This window comes from Lampetra planeri, unplaced genomic scaffold (assembly GCF_965212315.1).
Source record: "Lampetra planeri unplaced genomic scaffold, kcLamPlan1.2.h2 scaffold_1898, whole genome shotgun sequence".
Lineage (NCBI taxonomy): Eukaryota > Metazoa > Chordata > Hyperoartia > Petromyzontiformes > Petromyzontidae > Lampetra > Lampetra planeri.
This window is the reverse complement of record NW_027614647.1, coordinates 1-18,553: the sequence shown is the minus strand read 5'-3', so window position 1 is coordinate 18,553 and position 18,553 is coordinate 1. Positions and strand designations below refer to the sequence as shown.

Genomic DNA, 18,553 nt, shown 5'->3' with positions numbered 1-18,553 from the left:
GTGTCTTTGTCTTGTGATTCAGAGTTAGCAGAAAAAAGAAACTGATCAACTTCGAGGCGCATGATTTTGCCTATGACTGAAACCAGTTCTCGACATAATTCTAATTGTAATTCATAATGTCGTTGTGCAGGTACGAAGCAGCCAGCGCGGAGGTCATGAGGCGACAGTTATGGCTCACAGTCGACATTCCACTGTTGGGAGCCGTCAGCTGGTCTCCTCATGTCATCATTTAGCTGGACCCCCTCCGTCTGAGCTCCACTCCCCTCATTCAACGGACCTTTTGACTTCATGAAGATCCCTGACATTGGTGATGTAATGAATAAATTTGAAGTCCTTGGGATTGTGGGGGAAGGTGAGCTTGCTGATTTACACATTATTTTTCACCGTCAGTCACCTTGATTGTTTTGATGCAATTTATTCAACCGCAATTGTTTATGTTGGTACAACACCATTTCAGTTTATTCAGATTCAGATTCACTTTTATTGATCCCTTTGGATGGCTCAGCAGTCATCAGAAACCACAAAATAAGAACAACCTCTGCTATGATCTGAAGTCTCATTAGTGATACAGAAGTTAAAAAACGGTTTTATTGAAAAATATCAATAGGGACTTTTGATTCTGTCGTCAAATTCCCCTGAAATACATCTAGAAGCTTTTAATTCTGAGTCATCACAGTAGCAGAGGCCACACAATTTTTCACAGTTTTCACACTCCTGCTTGTATGATGCATCATGAGAGAAGGAGATGAAGGAGAGAAGCGAAGAAGCTGGATTATCAATGATGAGAGGATCTCAGAGAAAGTCCATCTCCATTACGTTTTTTGTTCATGGCACAATGTGCTCCGCTTCATCCAGCATCATAGATTTTTCCTGTGAGTGATCTTAAGGTCAGTCAATTTTGTTAATTGTTCAGGACTGAGTGCTGCACGTCAGATCACCCCAACAATTACACATATACACAGTGGATTGCAATTCTCTGCGGGCTCATAATGTGAGGAAGGAAATGTCTGGTGCGGGGAATTATTGGCATTTACTGCATTTTTAGTCAATCGCATGAGATTCTCATTTCCACGTTGCCTTTGCTCATGGTTTATATTTGTGTGCTTTTGGAATATTCTGTTTTCTATCAAGTTAGCTCGTTAATCCAAAGCTTTGCACAGCCAGTCTCTTTCTAACCATTCTCCTCTGACAGCGCGACAGATGCTGAAGCAGGATTAATAACATTAATAATATTAAATGTATTAGTCACCGCAGGACTTTAAGTATCTTCAAATAGGTTTCTACAGCTCTCCAGAATAAATCAATCCCCAGGATGGAGGAAATCCTCTGGAGTCGTGTAAAGCACATACAAATATGTACTTAAAGAGATAGTGTGTAAGTGCCTGAACGAGCTCGAACCAGTCCACCATGTCTTGTAACATCACTTTGTTCCTCAAGAGGTGATAGTGAATGTAACAGTACATAATTGATGAATTCTCTCCAAAGCTCTTAACGTGGCCACAATCAGACACTGGAGCAGCGTGAAGGAGCAGGGGCTCGACAGAAGAAACTCATTACAGCAACATCTGTCCCCACTACTTAGGCGCTACTTGAAGCTGGTGACCAGGAAGTGTTGGAAGTCTTTAAACACACTCCACACTGTTGAGTGTTTGAAGTCTTAGTTGGACATAACATCGTAATAACATTAATGGCAATGACAAGCGCTAGTCATTAATTGATAACATTAACTAATGACAAGCGTCATGCTAACTGTTGTTGTGAACTGGTGCTATACAAATAAAATCAGACTTGATTTGACAACAACATAGTTGGCTGTAGTGTGACATCAATAACGCTTCAATTTAAATGTATTTTTTCTTTGGTTGCATCACTTTCTGCTATCAGACGCCAACCACAAGAAGGCTCTTGGGAATGAGAACTTTTTTTTTTTATTTCTATTTATGATTGATCATCATATACTGATGTATTGATGTGATGCAGAATTGGCAGTTTCAGATTCTGTGTATGCTGACCCCATTTTGAAATTGCAAACTTTTTCTGAGCAAACACAAACTGCTAAGAATTAAAAAGGCAAATCTAAAATTAAAACATTTTTGAATATATAGTATAATAGTATATTAGTACACTGCGGGTCCTTGAAGAACCTTGATGGTGGCAGTCAAGTTCTTGTGAAGGAGCAGAGAGCAGTTTGTCATATGGCTGCTCTGTCCAAGAATCCCTCTCGAACCCTCCAAGGAAAAGTGTTTGACTGCCAGCGCTGATAACATCAGAACGACAGTAGTCTGCCAACATTTGTGTCCTACTTTCTGCGCCACCTGCCCCTTTAATAGAGGGGGATGTTTTTCATTTATTCATGTGAACATATGAGAAGCATCAAAAGTGCCTTTTGCACTGTTGTAGTATGTTGAAACAAAATGCAAACAGCAGGTGCTTCAAGTCGACCTGCTTCAAGTGACAATGAGAAAGACTCCCAATAGATGTTCTTCCTTATTTTATAAATGGTGACCCTGAGTTTACATTCTCATGAGTCTCAAAGTGTTCTGTGGCATACAAAGGTACTTTCATGGCAAGTTAAACATCTTGTTGTCGTCCTCTTTAGGTGCCTATGGTGTTGTTTTAAAGTGCCGACACAAGGTAAGATCAGCTTTGATGTAACCGTCCTCTTGTTAAGTGTTTTTCACATGTTCACCTTTCACATGACAATGTTTCATCTGGAATTGAACGAAAACTTCATCGGATCATTTAGAAATGAACACGTCATGAAATCCAATTATGGATGGACTCACATGTCTTTGGGCTTTCATCATGCCATCTCACTGTTGGAGCTTAATACATAAGTACTTTGTATGTTTAAACAAAATATATCATGGCTCATGGCTCATGACGTGCACATACACATAAACCTACTTTATAAAGACTTAATCATCTGATGGCAGCTCCTCCAGAGCAGAAGATAATCACAACAAAAGCCAGCAAAAGTTAAAAAGCAGATGACCCACGCTGCAGTAATAGTCGTGTCATCACAGTTTAAAGAAGAGGCTGTGCAGGAATTGACAGCAGCCCAGCATGAATAAGATACACTGACTTCCTCCTACTTAAAGAGATCTTCAGAAAAAAAATCTCAGCACTTTTGGAACCTTCCTTGATGGTTTTCCTGCTCTGCAGCTGCAATACATGTGTCCTCTTTAAAATGCTGTGACCTTCCTCGATGGATCCTGCAGACTAGTGCTGGCTTAAATGTGACAATTGTCTCAGAGATGTTTAGTGTGCACCCAGAAGTAAGGAAACAGAAGAAAGTCCTGCTGTACGCTGGAATCACAGCCTGTAATTACTGGGCTTCATTATTCAAACTGATCTCCGGGCTGAGGCAGCTGCAAATGCCAATGTCTCCATTTTACACAACACGATTTCCATCAATAGACCTCACTTGGGTCCACACAACAGATGGAGGCTGATTCTTTGTCTGTAACACGCTCTTTATTCTGTTTATTTGTGTGAAAATCCGTCATTAGACCCATAATCGCATCTGTGGCTTTTTCAGAGTTTCAAAGTTTTTCAGACCAATTTGAATTAAAGCCTGATACATGAGGCAGGCTGATATTATTGGCCGATGCTACTTTATCACAGATGTCTGTTTTGTCACGTCTTTATGGGATGATGAGGAACAAGAAATTGAAAAACGAGAAGTGATAAAGATGGAGAGTGTGGTCATTTCACAAAAGCACACACACAAAAAAAACACATTTAAAAAAAGATCCTGTCATTTATCTGGGACTTTAGTTGAAACACATTACAGATACTGATACAGTGCTAATTAACTATTTATTATTTGTGTATCTGTAAAGAAACACAAACCACACACGGCTTGTCTCATTAAAGCGGTCATCAGATGTTTTATTGATCGATGAACTGACACATTAACAACCGGTTATGACATAATGAAGAAATTAGCACAGGAATTAGCTTCGTTTTTTTTTTCTTCACAGCACACCAATCGAGCATCCTAACAAGCTGATTTATGCTTTACTGTCTCTAGTGATTTAATGGTCCAAAACAGATATGAAACGTCTTTTTTTTTTAAATAGGATTTGAATGATGTCTCTGGCATCCAAAAAATAATCATCATTTGTTTCACAGTCCATGAATATATGGACTTTTGATAGAGTAGCCGTTGGTAAACGTATTGTTTGGCTCACTAGAGAATGAATTCTCTGGCTGCAGATCAATGTGGACCAGTGCCATCTGGAAAATATTGTATTGTGAGGATGAATGAACCTCCATGTTGTTTCGAGGGCTAAACCACAGATCTATGCTCCATAATTAATCGTGTGCGCATGCAGTCAGACACACAGACGCACACAAACCCGTGTTGACACTTAAAGCGGCATCTCGTAGCTTTATCACAGGTTTAATGGCAGAGAAAATGGCTGCATCCTCTGAGAACACTCGAATTCAACACACAATCCATGTATTTAACAGAGCCGAGGAAGATCTGGGGCCAGATAGACAGAGGTTAAAAATAGACATTTGTGTGTGTGTTTGGTGTGCATGTGCCCACACACCCGATACAAAGAATCAGCTGGGCTGGGTGGTGCATAAGGTTAGGCACGAAGGAAAGACAATAAAGAAGGATCGGGGCTAAAATAGTTTGTCTGAAGATTTCAGTAGCCTGTGAGGTCTGAACAGATGTGTCGGTATGGATGACAGAGCAACTTATGTTGCATACACTCCCCTCCCCCCTCTCTAGCGCTTCATATTGACTTATGTTGTGACACTGTAAACATGCTGATAGTCTCCGTTTCATTTTGTTTGTTCATTGTAGTTAAATGAAACCACCCTCTCTGTTTTTCCTTGCATGACCTCGAGTTCACTGCCATGTCAAGGTTTGACCTGTGTAGATTACACAGCTGACATGTTGCTCCTAGTCTGCTCCCAGACTTACAAATACACACTATGTGTGCTACACATACAGAATACATATCAGAAAGCCCAATTGTACCCTCGAGCTGGGTCAACACAGCCTTCTCTCTTGTTACACAACTAATCTAAATCCTGGATTAGGCTTGTACATGGCCGTTGGGGATTCTTTTGCATGCAGTGGTATGTTAAGTGTAGAAGTGAGTGGGTAAACAAAGCTGTGAGTATTTATTTAAGTGTGGAACTCCTCTCAGGAATGCACACTACACACAGCGGGACCCTGACTCTGCTTATCATCCCTGGAGCCGGTTTCTAGAGTCTGTTTGCGGAGGGTAAAACATTGACAGCGTTTGGGCCCTGTGTCCTAACAGGACCATTGTCTTTAGATCCTTCAGTCAGGAAGGTCTGGACTATTAAAGTATGTGTAGTTTATTTAGGATTTCAGTAATATTAAACCTCTTCATGAAAAGCTCTGGCCTTGCCTGCGGAGGTGGTTTTGGCTGTTTTATAATTGGCTGTTGGAGTTGAACATGCAAATGCATAAAAGTTTAGCCACTAAATGTCACTAGCTCACTCATTAGCTACATAATAAATCTGGCCAAGTTATTCATGGGTGGCACGGTGATGCAGGTACACAGAAAGGAGAGGTATAAGATTGTAATATTACTGGAATGAAAACACATTATAAACATTGACCTGTTTGGGTCATAATTGTAGATGGAAATATCCGGATCTAGAATGACTTCATCCCTCAGTCTCTAATGAAATCGTTGTTTCAAGCGCAGGGATTTGTGATATCTTCTTCCATGTCTGTGCACGTAATTAAAATACAACCTGTAGCTCTAATTACCTCCTTAGCAAACTGTACTTGTATAATCAAACCCTTTCCCTTCTCGTTCACGATGTACACACTTTTATTTGGAGCGTTAAACTAACTTTGCAAGACGCAGTCATGTTTATCTGTGTAATCAGTTCCTTCATTACGGGCAAACAAAGCACGGTGAAGTGCAGAGACAATTGGAAAAGCACCTGGTGATCTCATGAGTCATGCTGTTGACAGCAACTGTGGAAAAACACATGTGACACATGCCAGAAGGAGTCTACAGGCACAGTGGTTCCTCGCAGTGAAGCAGCTCCCGTACGCCACGGTGTGATTGGCACAGTTTAGGATCATGTGACTCCTCATTTGAGGGGAAGAACATTACGCACCAATCACACAACGGTCCATGTACAAGTCTGTGGTATTTTTTTCCCCCATTTCTTTCATTTTAACTTCAGCACCGGGTAGCTCCATTCCTCGTGGCCTGAGAAGTCAAGGATACAGACATTAGTGGATGGAGAAGGTATCTAAGCAAGGGCATGATGATATACAGTTATCACATATGGTGCAAAATGATGGCTGCTCCCATATGGGGTTGGTGCCACTGGCAGCACCTCTGCCAGTGACATCACATGACATCACGTGACATCACATAAGCTTAATTTAACCACAGTGACATATTGGCTTTATACTCACTATGTATCAATCTACTGAAGCAAAGCCAAGAGCCGACGATGGAGGGAGTTGGTCTGGGCCTTTCACACCTCCACATATTATTCCTGTAATTTGCTTTGTTTTATCCCATGACTCTGAGTTGTTACATGAGTTATTATACAATGACACAAGAATTAGTAATCCGTGTGTTGACTAAATCAAACAAGCCCATCACTGTTTTAGGAGCTGCCATGTCGCATCAAGTGAGTCACCATAGCTGCTCAGGCATCTGTTGTTTGTCCTATCCTGATTATACATGTCTCTTGTTTGTTGCCTTCTATTCTAGCTTCTCTGTTGCATAAGTGAGGCTTCATCTTTCTTCATTGATAATGGATTTGAATGTCGCAAGTTTTCTTTTTTTTTTTCCTCCCAAAAATCTGAGTGACTGGAACATCTAGATTTATTTAGTGAGGGAAAAAAAAAAAGTCTACCCGCCCCTTTTGAAGGGAACAGTTATTTTTGCACCCAATGAACAGAAACTGGGACAGAGGAGGAAAAAAGGACTTTCACATCTCACATGAAATAGGTCACCTTGAGTGGAGTGCTTGTCTGTGTGGTCCTAACAGAGAGAGACAGAGGAGACACACGTTTCGTGTCTGAATGTTCATGTCTTCATCGTCCCCTGACAGCATGAGGCTATAGCTTTGTCAAATGCACACTGTGAGTGTTTTTTTTCCACCTGTTGATCTTCAAGACTGACGCATCAACTACTGTGTGTTACTGTTACTAACTAAAATGTTATGAATGAATCTGCAGCTTTTTCTGCTGTGAACAGCTCTGACGTAAAGATTAAAAATACAGCATCTGACGTTGTCACTGGAAAATTTAGATGTTGTTGTTGTTGTTGTTGTCAAGGCCTTTCTGGTCCTAGTTGAAACACATCTTAAGTGTCACGTGTCACATGTCTACGCGTATACAGGAGATGAGCCATTATCAAAGGAAACATGTTGCTGATGGAGGTAATCTTGGTTCATGGGTTCATACATGAAGGGATGTCAGATGCAGCTGCACCACTGGTCAGTCATTCCTACTCTCATTTTGTTTTGTCTGTGTGACATCAGAACAACACAATAGATCAATAACAACAAGGGCACAGCGGCTGCACGTGTTCACAGGGAGCTCATTGCCGCCAGTTCTGTTTGTCAGCTTCGCTTAGTTTGGATTTTAAAGTACATAAAAGGTCCATTGACCTGTGTTATCATGTTGAACTTCACTTGCAGAGCTGTACTGGTAACTCTACAAAGGACAGCAGAAATATTTCGATTTTCATTTCCTCCACTGCCAGATACACATTCACTGGTTTGCAGTCTGAGTACTCATTTCAGAGATGCAGTAGGATGTTATTGACACATTTTAGAGCCAGTCAGGTTGTGTTTTGACCTCCCATATTTTCTGATGGTACACTTTGTAGTACACTATGCACATTTACTCGCTCAGTGCGCAAATTTCGACAGGGTAGTACTGTCTCAAATCAAACTCTGCTGTTGCGCACTTACCGGAGATGAAATGCTAATTTTTCACAGATTCTTCTTCTTCTACCTTTTTAAAGGTGAATTGCAACCAGCCGGTCTAGCCTTATCGCTGACATTTGACATCGCCAATTTTCACCGAAAAAAAAAGCAGTTGAGTTGTGTTTGATTCTGTCATTATTGTTGTTGTGTTGCTTTGTATTAAAATTGAATGTTTTCTCACATCATTTCCGCTACGTCATTAAGATGGTGGCCGTTGAGGGGGGAAGGTGTCCATCGATTCACACTTAACTTCCCGGCTGCTTGAGTGCGTGTACTAGTACGCTACATTTTAACATACTCAGTGTGAACGCACTTATGTACTCAAATTATTATGTGTACAGTAAGTATAGAAGTATGCAATTTGAGACACATTGATGGTTTTGACAGTTTTAGTTGGGTCATGTAATGATCATTTTATTCGGTTGTTTTGGACATCATTGCACTTGATGCCACAGTGGTTGGTGCTCACACGTCAAACCTAATTTGACGTACGTGGGAATGTTACTAATCCTGCACTGAGCTCCAGTAGGTGGTATTTATCAGACTGATTTGTTCATCTTAAAAAGGCCTTTATACCTTTACGTTACCATGGAGATGCGATAGTTATCGTTTCTACTGTACATTATCCCTATCATCATGTGTACTACATTACATTATTACACGCGCACGCACAACTCAGCATTCCTCATTATATCATGACCGACTCAGCAGTCAGTACATTACTACATGTGTACACAGTAGTCATTACTGGACTCGGGGCATCATGATTTATTACTACGTCCCTCAGTACTCAGTCAGTACGGGTCAGTTGGAGTTTGGGAACAATGTCAGCTCGTCCTCTGCCCAAAGCTCCAAACCCTTCTACTTCCCTCTCTCTGTCCCTGCGTCCTACCGCCCTCCCCACTGGTGCAGTAGCAGACAGCTGTGCTGTAAATAACTATTTGCAACTGTTAGATATAGACGTGCTGTAAGTAGAGTTTTATTTTTGGAGTCAGTTATAACTTAAACATCTGTGCTGAGCAAATGCAAGCTTATAGCTAATAGTGGCTTTAGTAAATATTTGTTTCCATCGCTCGGTTTCTCTCCCACACGAACAATCCCGATTAGCACATTGGACAAGATCGTCAGAATAAAATGTCACAGAGAAGGCTCAAAGCAAGCGGGTGTGCCGCCCTGATCCCTGCTACAAAACACTCGCACATTATCATGTTTGTTTGCTGCTCTGAGCTGCTCTGCAAATGACTGTGTCACTGGTCTTTAAATGGCAGTAGTGTGGTATCAGTCAATTGGCTGTATGCTAAATATTTCAGACTGTTCTCAGTGCAGACTTCCATGTACTTCAAGCAGAAGGAACTTGAACTGACGTAAATGACTCTTGTGATGTGCCGGAAATGCTAAGAAGGACTCCTGACAGGTTCATTTGTGTTATGAAGGCACTAACAGAACTACAGTACGAAAACTTCCTCTGCCATTGTTGTGTGTTCCTTCTGTCCTGTTATGTTATGTGTCATGTTAACCCATTGTATCAGGAACAAACAGCATCCATGTGACATTTACTAGTTAGTACAGGTTAGCTCTTGATTTTCATTCAAATACATATTGCTGGGTTAAGCTGAAGGCAACTGGGCTTGTACTTGTGCTTGAAGATGTTTGGCCACGCATCTGAGAAGCTCCTTCAGTTCTGAACTGACTGGTGGTACTAAGTTGAGTCGTTAACTGACACAGAGGGGTGTGGGTGTCATTGTTGTCAGAGTCAGAGTGTATTCAGATGCACTAGCTTTTAGACCCGTAATACACGGTGGTGCAGTGGTTAGCACTTTTGCCTCATAGCAAGAAGGTCCCAGGTTCGAAGGTTCCTCTTTCTACGTGGAGTTCTCCCCCTGTCTGCATGGATTCTGTCCGAGTACTCCAGCCTCCTCCCACCTCCAAAAGCCTGTTGAGAAGAACTGTTCACTCTAAACTGCCCGTGATTGTGTGCGTGTGGGGTTGTCTGTCTTTCACGTGGCCCGGTGATGAGCTGTAGACCAGAGGGGCCCAGCCCAGTCCACAAGGACCCTCTGATCCTGCAGGTACTCACCTGATTCTAATCACAGCTCGTTGTCAGCTGGCCTCTGTAGAGATTCAGTGTGACTGTTGATTTGAATCACGTGTGCAGGAGCAGGGTGGTATCTAAAACATGTAGGACAAGGGGCTCCCGAAGACCGGGTTGGGCAGATTGACATTGATCTGTGCTATGTATTCACAGAAAAATGACAGCATTGGAAGTATTAATTTAGCTCAGCCTACGTCTGCACAGTCCTGCTGGCTCTGGCTCTACTGTACTGACTTATATAATCTGAAGTATTTTGAGCTGTGGTCATTTAATTTAAGCTTCTAATCGCTCGAATATTTGGAATTCTGGTCAGTTGAAATGTAGGATTTCCACTTTTCACCTGTTCCTCGGTTTATACTGTGTGTATCATTGTCTGTCACTATTTGGTGGATGCACAGTACGGTGACGCCTGTGACGTTGACCCGGTTGTGAGTCATCTTATATTTCTCCGTGCTGCCTTGGAGCTGGGCTCAGTGTTCACATGTTGGAGTGGTGCGATGCTGCCTGTGGCTTTCTGAAGGGGGGAGGAGTGGCCAGAGCCATCGGCAGAAATACCAGCAGGCTTAACTAGGACATTTCAGGAATCGAGGCTAGTGGTGGGACGTCTCTTCCACACAACTTCATGGGAGAGATGAGAAGTGTTGCACAAAGTCCATTGTCCTTAGTGGTGAATTCACAACTCTGTTACGATCTGAATTTCTTTTTTTCCTGTCTATATCGTGCATTTCTGTTCTAAGTGGCAAAGATTCCTGGATAGGTTTTGTGGGATATTTCTGACTCGTTTCAACCAGGCAAGCGGACTCTATTTCCTCTGACTCATCAATCTAGAATAATGTTACTAAACTGTTTATCTGTCTAACCTGTTAATATGAGGTGAAGTCTACATGGGACTCTTCTTAATGATGGCAGCATGTAATTGTATATCAGACTTTTCATTATGAATCAATGTGAAAGGTGGTAAAATCATATTATTTAGCAATATAATAAATATGTAATAACAATATATAATAATAAAAAGTAAAAACAAAACTAAATCTTACATACATTTCAATTTGACCATGTGATGTTTTTGAACACGTTTTATTTGAAGATATCATTTCATCCACAACCACATTTCCCACATCATCATCATCATCATCATTAGTTGTACAGTTCTAGTCATATTCTGTTTCCAGTCATCTTTACCTCTGATCACAGTTATTATGTATCTGCAGTTTCTGCTCTGAACAATATTAAAAATCAATCAATTTGTTGCCGTGTCATTCTGTTGTAGGACACTAATGAAATTGTGGCCATTAAGAAATTCAAAGACAGTGAAGGTAGGAGGGTCCTCACCATTTTTACTCTCGGATCCTCTCCATTTCTTCCAACCTGTGTTGAGCTACACCCACATCTTCATGTGATCTATCCCCATTCAGAAAATGAGGAGGTTAAAGAAACGACCCTACGGGAACTTAAGATGCTCCGCACTCTCAAGCAGGAGAACATTGTGGAGCTCAAAGAGGCCTTCCGCAGAAGAGGAAAGTTATATCTTGTCTTTGAGTATGTGGAGAAGGTGAGCTTCCTCTGAAGATTGGTACCTTTTCTTATGTGCACTGGTTTGTGTGGTTTTAAAGTTCTTGTTTTTCTTTTTTAGAACATGCTTGAGCTGCTGGAGGAGCTGCCCAATGGTGTGCCAACAGAGAAAGCTCGCAGCTACATCTACCAGTTAATCAAAGCAATTCACTGGTGCCATAAGCATGATATTGTTCATCGGGGTAAAGACTCCTTTTTTGTCCTTACTATACTGAAATAAAAGGAGGGGGGTGAAAGGCTAGAAAAAGCTCATGTAGCTCCAGAGAGTGCAGGATTTAAGGCTGCGCCACAACTGACACCATCTGTGCCTCCATTTTCACAAACAAACAGAGCAACTTTGGGCTCTTCTGTCAAAAGGTGTAAAATGGAGAGACTTCTCCCTTTGAATTCCGACTGTACAGGTTTTAAACAGCTATTCTATTGTTTGTACTTTGTGAGCTCTTGGTGGCAGCAGCAAACCAGATGGCCCATGTGAGCATTTGGCACGCTGTTTGCAACAGAGCAGGCATCCAAATGGCCCGTGGGATATCCAGGCACACATATGACCGCATTCTTTAGAGGTTTGATATATAAATTATATCTTGTCAGTCTGTGAATTTTCACTGATAGACACTGTTTGCTGCTTCTATATAAATGTTGGTTGGTGTCTTCTCACTTGACCAGATGAAGACGTGTCAGCAGGAATGATGCCAGTGATGATGTAATGATGATGGTCCTCATCTGCTTATGTGTTGTCTTACCCCCCGCTCTACTTCCTCTTCAGACATCAAGCCAGAAAACCTTCTTATCAGCGCTGATGATGTCCTCAAGTTATGCGACTTTGGTGAGCACCTCTATGAACTCTCACTGTCTCAACACCTGTACGCAAGACAGTCAACAGCCAAAGCTGTGATGCAGAAGGAACGTTTTCTAAAGAACCTGGATTTTGTTGGAAACCACGGTTGCAGGTCTAATCCACTTATCTAAAGCACTAGGGGAAGTCTCCTGTCCTGGTTCTTGGGCTACAACCGTGCGTATGTGAATAAATGCAATGTGTTGGAACACATGAGGATTATCACGCCTCGATTCAATCTGCTCATGCCACAACAAAACAGGGGGAAACGGAAAACATCATGTCGACAATCTGCTGTGAGAGACTGAAGACCTGCTGTTTGCTCTGTGTCAGCCAAAGCCATCCTGAGAGCACATTTAGGACTAATATTTTCATTGATTGGTCGGTACAGATATGACAAATACATACAAAAATGTGTTTCAGGGATTTCCTATGAAGTCTGCGCTTTGTCAGGAAGTAGATGAGAAGAGTTAAACCTATCATGTTTGTGTGCAAAATATGACATTCTACACAGGTGGATTGCTGGCGTGGTTACATCAGGAAAAAAACAAATGTCAACTACTACTGATACACTGATCCCACTGAAACTACACACATTATGTCTTATTTTTCTGCTCAAAGGACTTTCAGTTTTTGTAGGCATTAAACCAAACAGGTTAAATTATTCAGTTGGCGGCTCACGTTAGCTATTTCCCAGTGTTTCCCAGTGCACTGTGTATCAACACATTTGTAACATGAAGTGATGAAATCATCCAGATTTCTACCGTATCTCTCTCACCATCTCTCCTATATGAGTTGTGTCAACTCAACTTAATGACAGACATCTTTGAATGAGCGTCCAGCAGAAAGTAATGATATGTTTCTCAGGATGTTGAAAGGATCCTTGTTGTACTACGTAGCTTCCTCTGTCTTGTCTTGCCAGGTTTTGCACGTAATCTCTCTGAGGGAACTGATGCCAATTACACGGAGTATGTGGCCACTAGATGGTACCGCTCGCCGGAACTCCTACTCGGGTACGTCCTGTGTTTTTCTTTTAGCCGTGTCCAGGATCCCACAGCAGATGGTGAACTCAGTTACTACACTGACATATCCTTTTGGTAGCTATTCTTATACCCTGCCTCCATCGCCAACCCTTTATATCTCTGGTCCCCCAGGGCTCCGTACGGGAAGGCTGTGGACATGTGGTCAGTGGGCTGCATCTTAGGGGAGCTGAGCGACGGGCAGCCTCTGTTCCCAGGAGAGAGTGAGATTGACCAGCTCTTTACCATCCAGAAAGTGCTGGGACCTCTGCCACCAGAACAGATGAAGCTCTTCTATAACAACCCCCGCTTCCATGGGCTGCGGGTAACGTCGAGCTACTCTTTACCTGTTTTACCTCTGCTCCAGTTCACCCTGCTGACCTCAAACCCACCATTTTTGCTCCTGTTGGTTCTCCCTTTTCCTCCATCGTTCTTCTGTTGGATGCTTCTCGTTAGCCCTCTTTTACTGCCGCCTCGTCTTATTTATTTTCTCTCCCTGCTCCGTCTCCACTCTCTGCTTGTTTTTCTTTGCTTTTCCCTGGCTGAGTTTGCTGCGCCGTGACTGATTGGATCACAATGACTCATCGTGTATCATTTATCCTGCATGCTCTGTGAAGCAACGCTGTGATAAGTCCTCTTTGGCAGGCTGAGCTTACACCAGACCTGGGTCGTTCCTACCGTCCGCTACCTGCCCACGCCTCAGGATACAACTATTAGTTCACAAATGAACTACTTTGTTAATCCTCACGCTGAAGGTTTGCTTATAGCTGGATAAAGCTGCATCTTTTAATAAAATCAAGTTCCTGCAATGCTCTCTCTCTCTCTCTTTACATATATATATATATAAATATATGTATATATATATATATATACATAAATATATATATTTACACACACACATATATCCTGTCTACATTTCTTTGTCTGCTGTCATTCCCTTTCCTACAAACCTCACTGATCAGTAGACTCACTTCAGTAACCCTCAGGATCAGCAGTAACAACCATGAGACGCTGAGACAAACACAAGAAGAAAAGTGGTGTTTTTGTTCAAATATTGATGCAGCAGACCAGCAAGAAAAAGGACTTGGGATTGAACACAGGATGTTGGAGGTAGATTCATCACAGTGGCCACCTACAGGTTTCTGTAAAACCTGCAAACTTGTGATGTAACATGATTCTTCTGTGTGTAAATTCAGACCAGGTCCAATCAACCATAAAAGAATGGTTGACGGAAGGAGACTGGATTAAAGATGCACAATTCACATATTCACATATTCAAACTGGAAAATGACAAATCCAAAATCGAGGTGCAACTTAAGTTCCTCTATAAATTATATTCTCCAATTTGGTTGTTCAGACCCCAACTAAAACGATCCTATTTTTCATTTTTTGTCGTGAGAAAGAAATGTAATTATTTCAGGTTTGACTTTGAACTTAAATAAAGAGTAAAGAGTTTTGACCTGCAAGTAGGAACATTCCCACAAAAATCCAAAAGAGTCATATGGAAACGTCTGTCAAAATAATTAAAATCAGTATATTGATCAGCCATTGAGTGGATCTGAAAAAAGGACAATGTCTACAACAAACTGATATTAAAAATATATCAAATTCAGAAAGGACAAATCAAGGTTAGAAATCTTCTCTCTGCACCACATTCTCCTCATTCAGCAAAGGTGCTTTATATACCGGTCTTTCTACACAAGAGTTAATTATTCATCCCTACTGTTCCTTTTTTCAGTTCCCTGCTGTAAACCACCCCCAAACTTTGGAGCGGAGATATCTGGGAATCATCGGTGGAGGTCTTCTCGATCTGCTGAAGGTAGGCATCACAGGTCTGGCACATCTAAATGGTTTTATTTTTTTACCACGGTAAACATTTACGTCATCCTTCTGTGATGGTGAGAACATTCTAATGAGCTGATCGGATTACTGCATCATCAAGTAGCAACATCGTTATCGATGTTGTTTGTGACTTGACAACGCCTGGGCTGCTTCAGCATCTTTCAGCTCATGTCCACGTTCCAGCGCTGCTGTTATTGCTGTGTCTGCACTGTAAAGAGGAGCTCTATGGCAAGAATGTGGGCTGTGCTTATGCACTGTGTTTTTCCCAGCAGATAATGACTCACTGCTAACATAATGTCATCTCAGGACTGACTCTCGCAAGGACCGGCATCTCTCACCCCTAATCAGTGTGAGGGTCGTCTCCAGTTGACTTGACAGAGAAAGTATTCATTGTGTGGAACACTTTATCAACAGCAAAGAACATCTGATTTTGTGTTGTAAAACTGCAGAAATAATAGATGCCAGTCTTAATTGTCCAGCACAAAGCGGCTGGCTAAAAGTGTCTGGAGATCAGGGACTTTGTTCTAAGAGCATTCACACAGGATTCCACTTTCACTGAAACTTTATACACTGAAAGGACAGTGTATAAAGGACATCTCCTCGTGTCAGGAAAAAAAAAGCAAATGTCACAAACCAAATATCACACCATTTCCAGGCTTTTTTGGTGAATGTGAGAGCAGACAATTAAACGCAGCAGCGAGGTTTATGATAATGGCGGTGACTCATAACAGCATGACTGTTCTGTCCAGTTTGTGTGTGAGGTCTGGGTGTTCAGGGTGTTTTGAGGACTCACTGGCTGTCTTTCCTTGTTTGTGTATTAGAGTCTGCTGCTGCTGAACCCAACAGAGCGCTTTCTCACAGAGCAGAGCCTGAACCACCACACCTTCCAGACCTTGCGGCTAGTGGAGCGTCCCGGCCCACCCACACCTACACCTGTGCGCTCCTCCAAGAGAAAACCTCACCATGGAGACAACACCACCCCCAGCAGGTCGGCAGAGCACTATGAGCTTGTCAGTGTTGTTCAGATGAAATGCCATTTATACATTTTGGAATGCAAATGTAACCAGTTATTTTCTGTCAACAACACTCGTGGCGACCTAAAGCTGTGGTTCTTCACTGACATTTGTTTTGTACATTCTCTTGGATTTACAAGTATGTTGACACTTTCTCTCCTCTGCTCGTTAGGAGTCATGTGGGGAAGAGCTCAGGAAGCCACAGATCGAGCAGCAGAGAGTGCTCCAGCCTGCCACGGCATGAAGACCTCCACCCCAACACTGATGGCTTTCTCAACGGCAACATGGCGTCAGCCATCAACCTCAGTCCAACTCTGCATCCCAAGAACTACCAGTCGCAGCACTTCAACCACTCCAGCTCGTGCAGCATGGACTTGGCCAGCAGCAACCTGCCTCACCTGCTCAGCCCCGGCGAGGCGAAGAGCAAGGCCGACTTTGACATCAACATGGGCTCCAAGGTGTCTGATGGCCCCGGAGCCAAGTACTTGAAATCCAACTTCCGCTCGCAGCAGAACCGACATTCCTTTGTGGAGGGGAAGACCAACACGCTGCAATCCGGGGAGAAACACAGTCGACACAGCTACATGGAGTTTCCAGGCTCCACCCCTTCCTCTTCCAAGTTTGCCTACCTGAACTTGTCCAAAAGTTATGGCACGCTCAGCGATGCCAAGTCAGTAGGGAACTTGAATGACATGCATCTTTATGCCGATGAGCCCACATCCCGTTATTTCCCCTCCAGCTGCCTGGACCTCACAGCCCCCAGCAGCCCAGCGGTCCGGCGAATAGACAGACTGGGACCCGGTGCCGCCGGCAGAGGAAGCATGCGCTCAGAAAGGGAGAGCAACACACTGGACTCGTCCTACAGGCGTTCCTCCACCCGCCACAAGGTCTCCGAGGAGGCCAAGTCGCCAGATGCACTGGACCCAGGGGAGGGTGGTGTTGAACGGGGCCATGCTCATTCTCTGTCTGCCCCCCATGACCCTCTGTCTTATAATCAGGGATACACCAGCCCCTTCTCCTCCCAGCAGCGGCCACACCGCCACTCTATGTACGTACGGCGGGACCACCAGAGGACACACGGGGCGGACGAGGGGCTTCTGGTGGGCCAAGGCATGCCCACCAGAGCCAGCAGCCTGCAGCTCCTGTCCCCGCAGCTGCAGCACCGCACGCTGCCTCGCCACTCTGGGGGCTCCTCCAGAGAGGAGGACATGAGCAGGGTCAGTTGTCAGCCCACATCAAAGCTCTCCAGCCTTGAAGACGTTCTGAGCTGTGTCAAATGCTACCACGCAGCCAGGATTTGTTCTGGTCACGTCTGAAAATATCATGATCTGATTTGGGCTCTTAGCCAGGTTTTATTGGTCAGTTTCCCAGGTTTGTCGGATTGGCAGGATTAACATAACTGCAGCATCATCCTACGAGTGGTGTGTGTGTGTTAAGAGCTTGGCTTTCATTTCAGGATATAACCAGTATGTTTGTAGATATAGTACAAGCCCGTTTGGTATACGCATGCAGCGCTGCAGCATGTTTCTGTACGTATGTGATGCGACACTCACTTCATGCTTGATCATGTCATTAACAGAGTGACCAGGCACCCACTGAGGTCACCCACAGCAGACCCCCAATCAGGGACTCCACAAGGGACAACACCGCATCTTTTCACACACAGAGGCAAAAAAGCGAGGTCCGATATTCTGCTTGCACCCACCATTCCCCACCCACATCCAGTCTTCCGAGAGTGCGGATGTGGGTGGATACTCCTGTCATGAACAGCTCTCTTTTTCTCTCTCTCTCTCTCTTTCTCTCTCTCTGCGCATCAGATGCCTCCTCATTTTCTCCGTGTGCTTTGCTTCCCTCTAATGTGACGACTTGTGATAGCACAGTAAAGCTTGTCATCACAGCATGTTTCAGTTTGAGTCTAGGATACGTTAGGAACCTTTACCGATGTTGTTTATAGAGTTTATATTTGTATTTACCATAGATTTTCTGTCCCCTCTGGTGAAAAAAAATATCATCAGCTGTGAGCGTGAATCCTGAAAAGCAGGTGACCGCTGAGATTTTATCTGATGAGTTGTTCTGTTGTGACTCAGGTTGGCTTATATCACGAGCAGCAAGCCGAAGATGGAGGCTCCTCCAAGGAGAATCGCAACATTTACAGTGAATCCATGCCGAGGAGGGTGGGCAGCTTCTACAGAGGTCGGTTTAGTCAGACAAAACGTAC

The 18,553-nt window shown here is 43.2% G+C and overlaps 1 protein-coding gene across 1 annotated transcript; it reads left to right on the top strand.

The window, feature by feature from the left end:
• Positions 1 to 288: 288 nt before the first annotated feature.
• On the top strand, positions 289 to 18,528 carry CDKL5 (cyclin dependent kinase like 5; the record flags this gene model as incomplete). Its single annotated transcript, XM_078622975.1, has 13 exons — positions 289 to 352; positions 2,600 to 2,634; positions 11,328 to 11,373; positions 11,473 to 11,609; positions 11,691 to 11,811; positions 12,393 to 12,452; positions 13,384 to 13,474; positions 13,616 to 13,805; positions 15,219 to 15,299; positions 16,144 to 16,310; positions 16,508 to 17,552; positions 17,915 to 18,016; positions 18,423 to 18,528. Coding segments are annotated over exons 1-13 (2,245 nt in total), but the record flags the coding sequence as incomplete, so codon positions are not given.
• Positions 18,529 to 18,553: the final 25 nt, after the last annotated feature.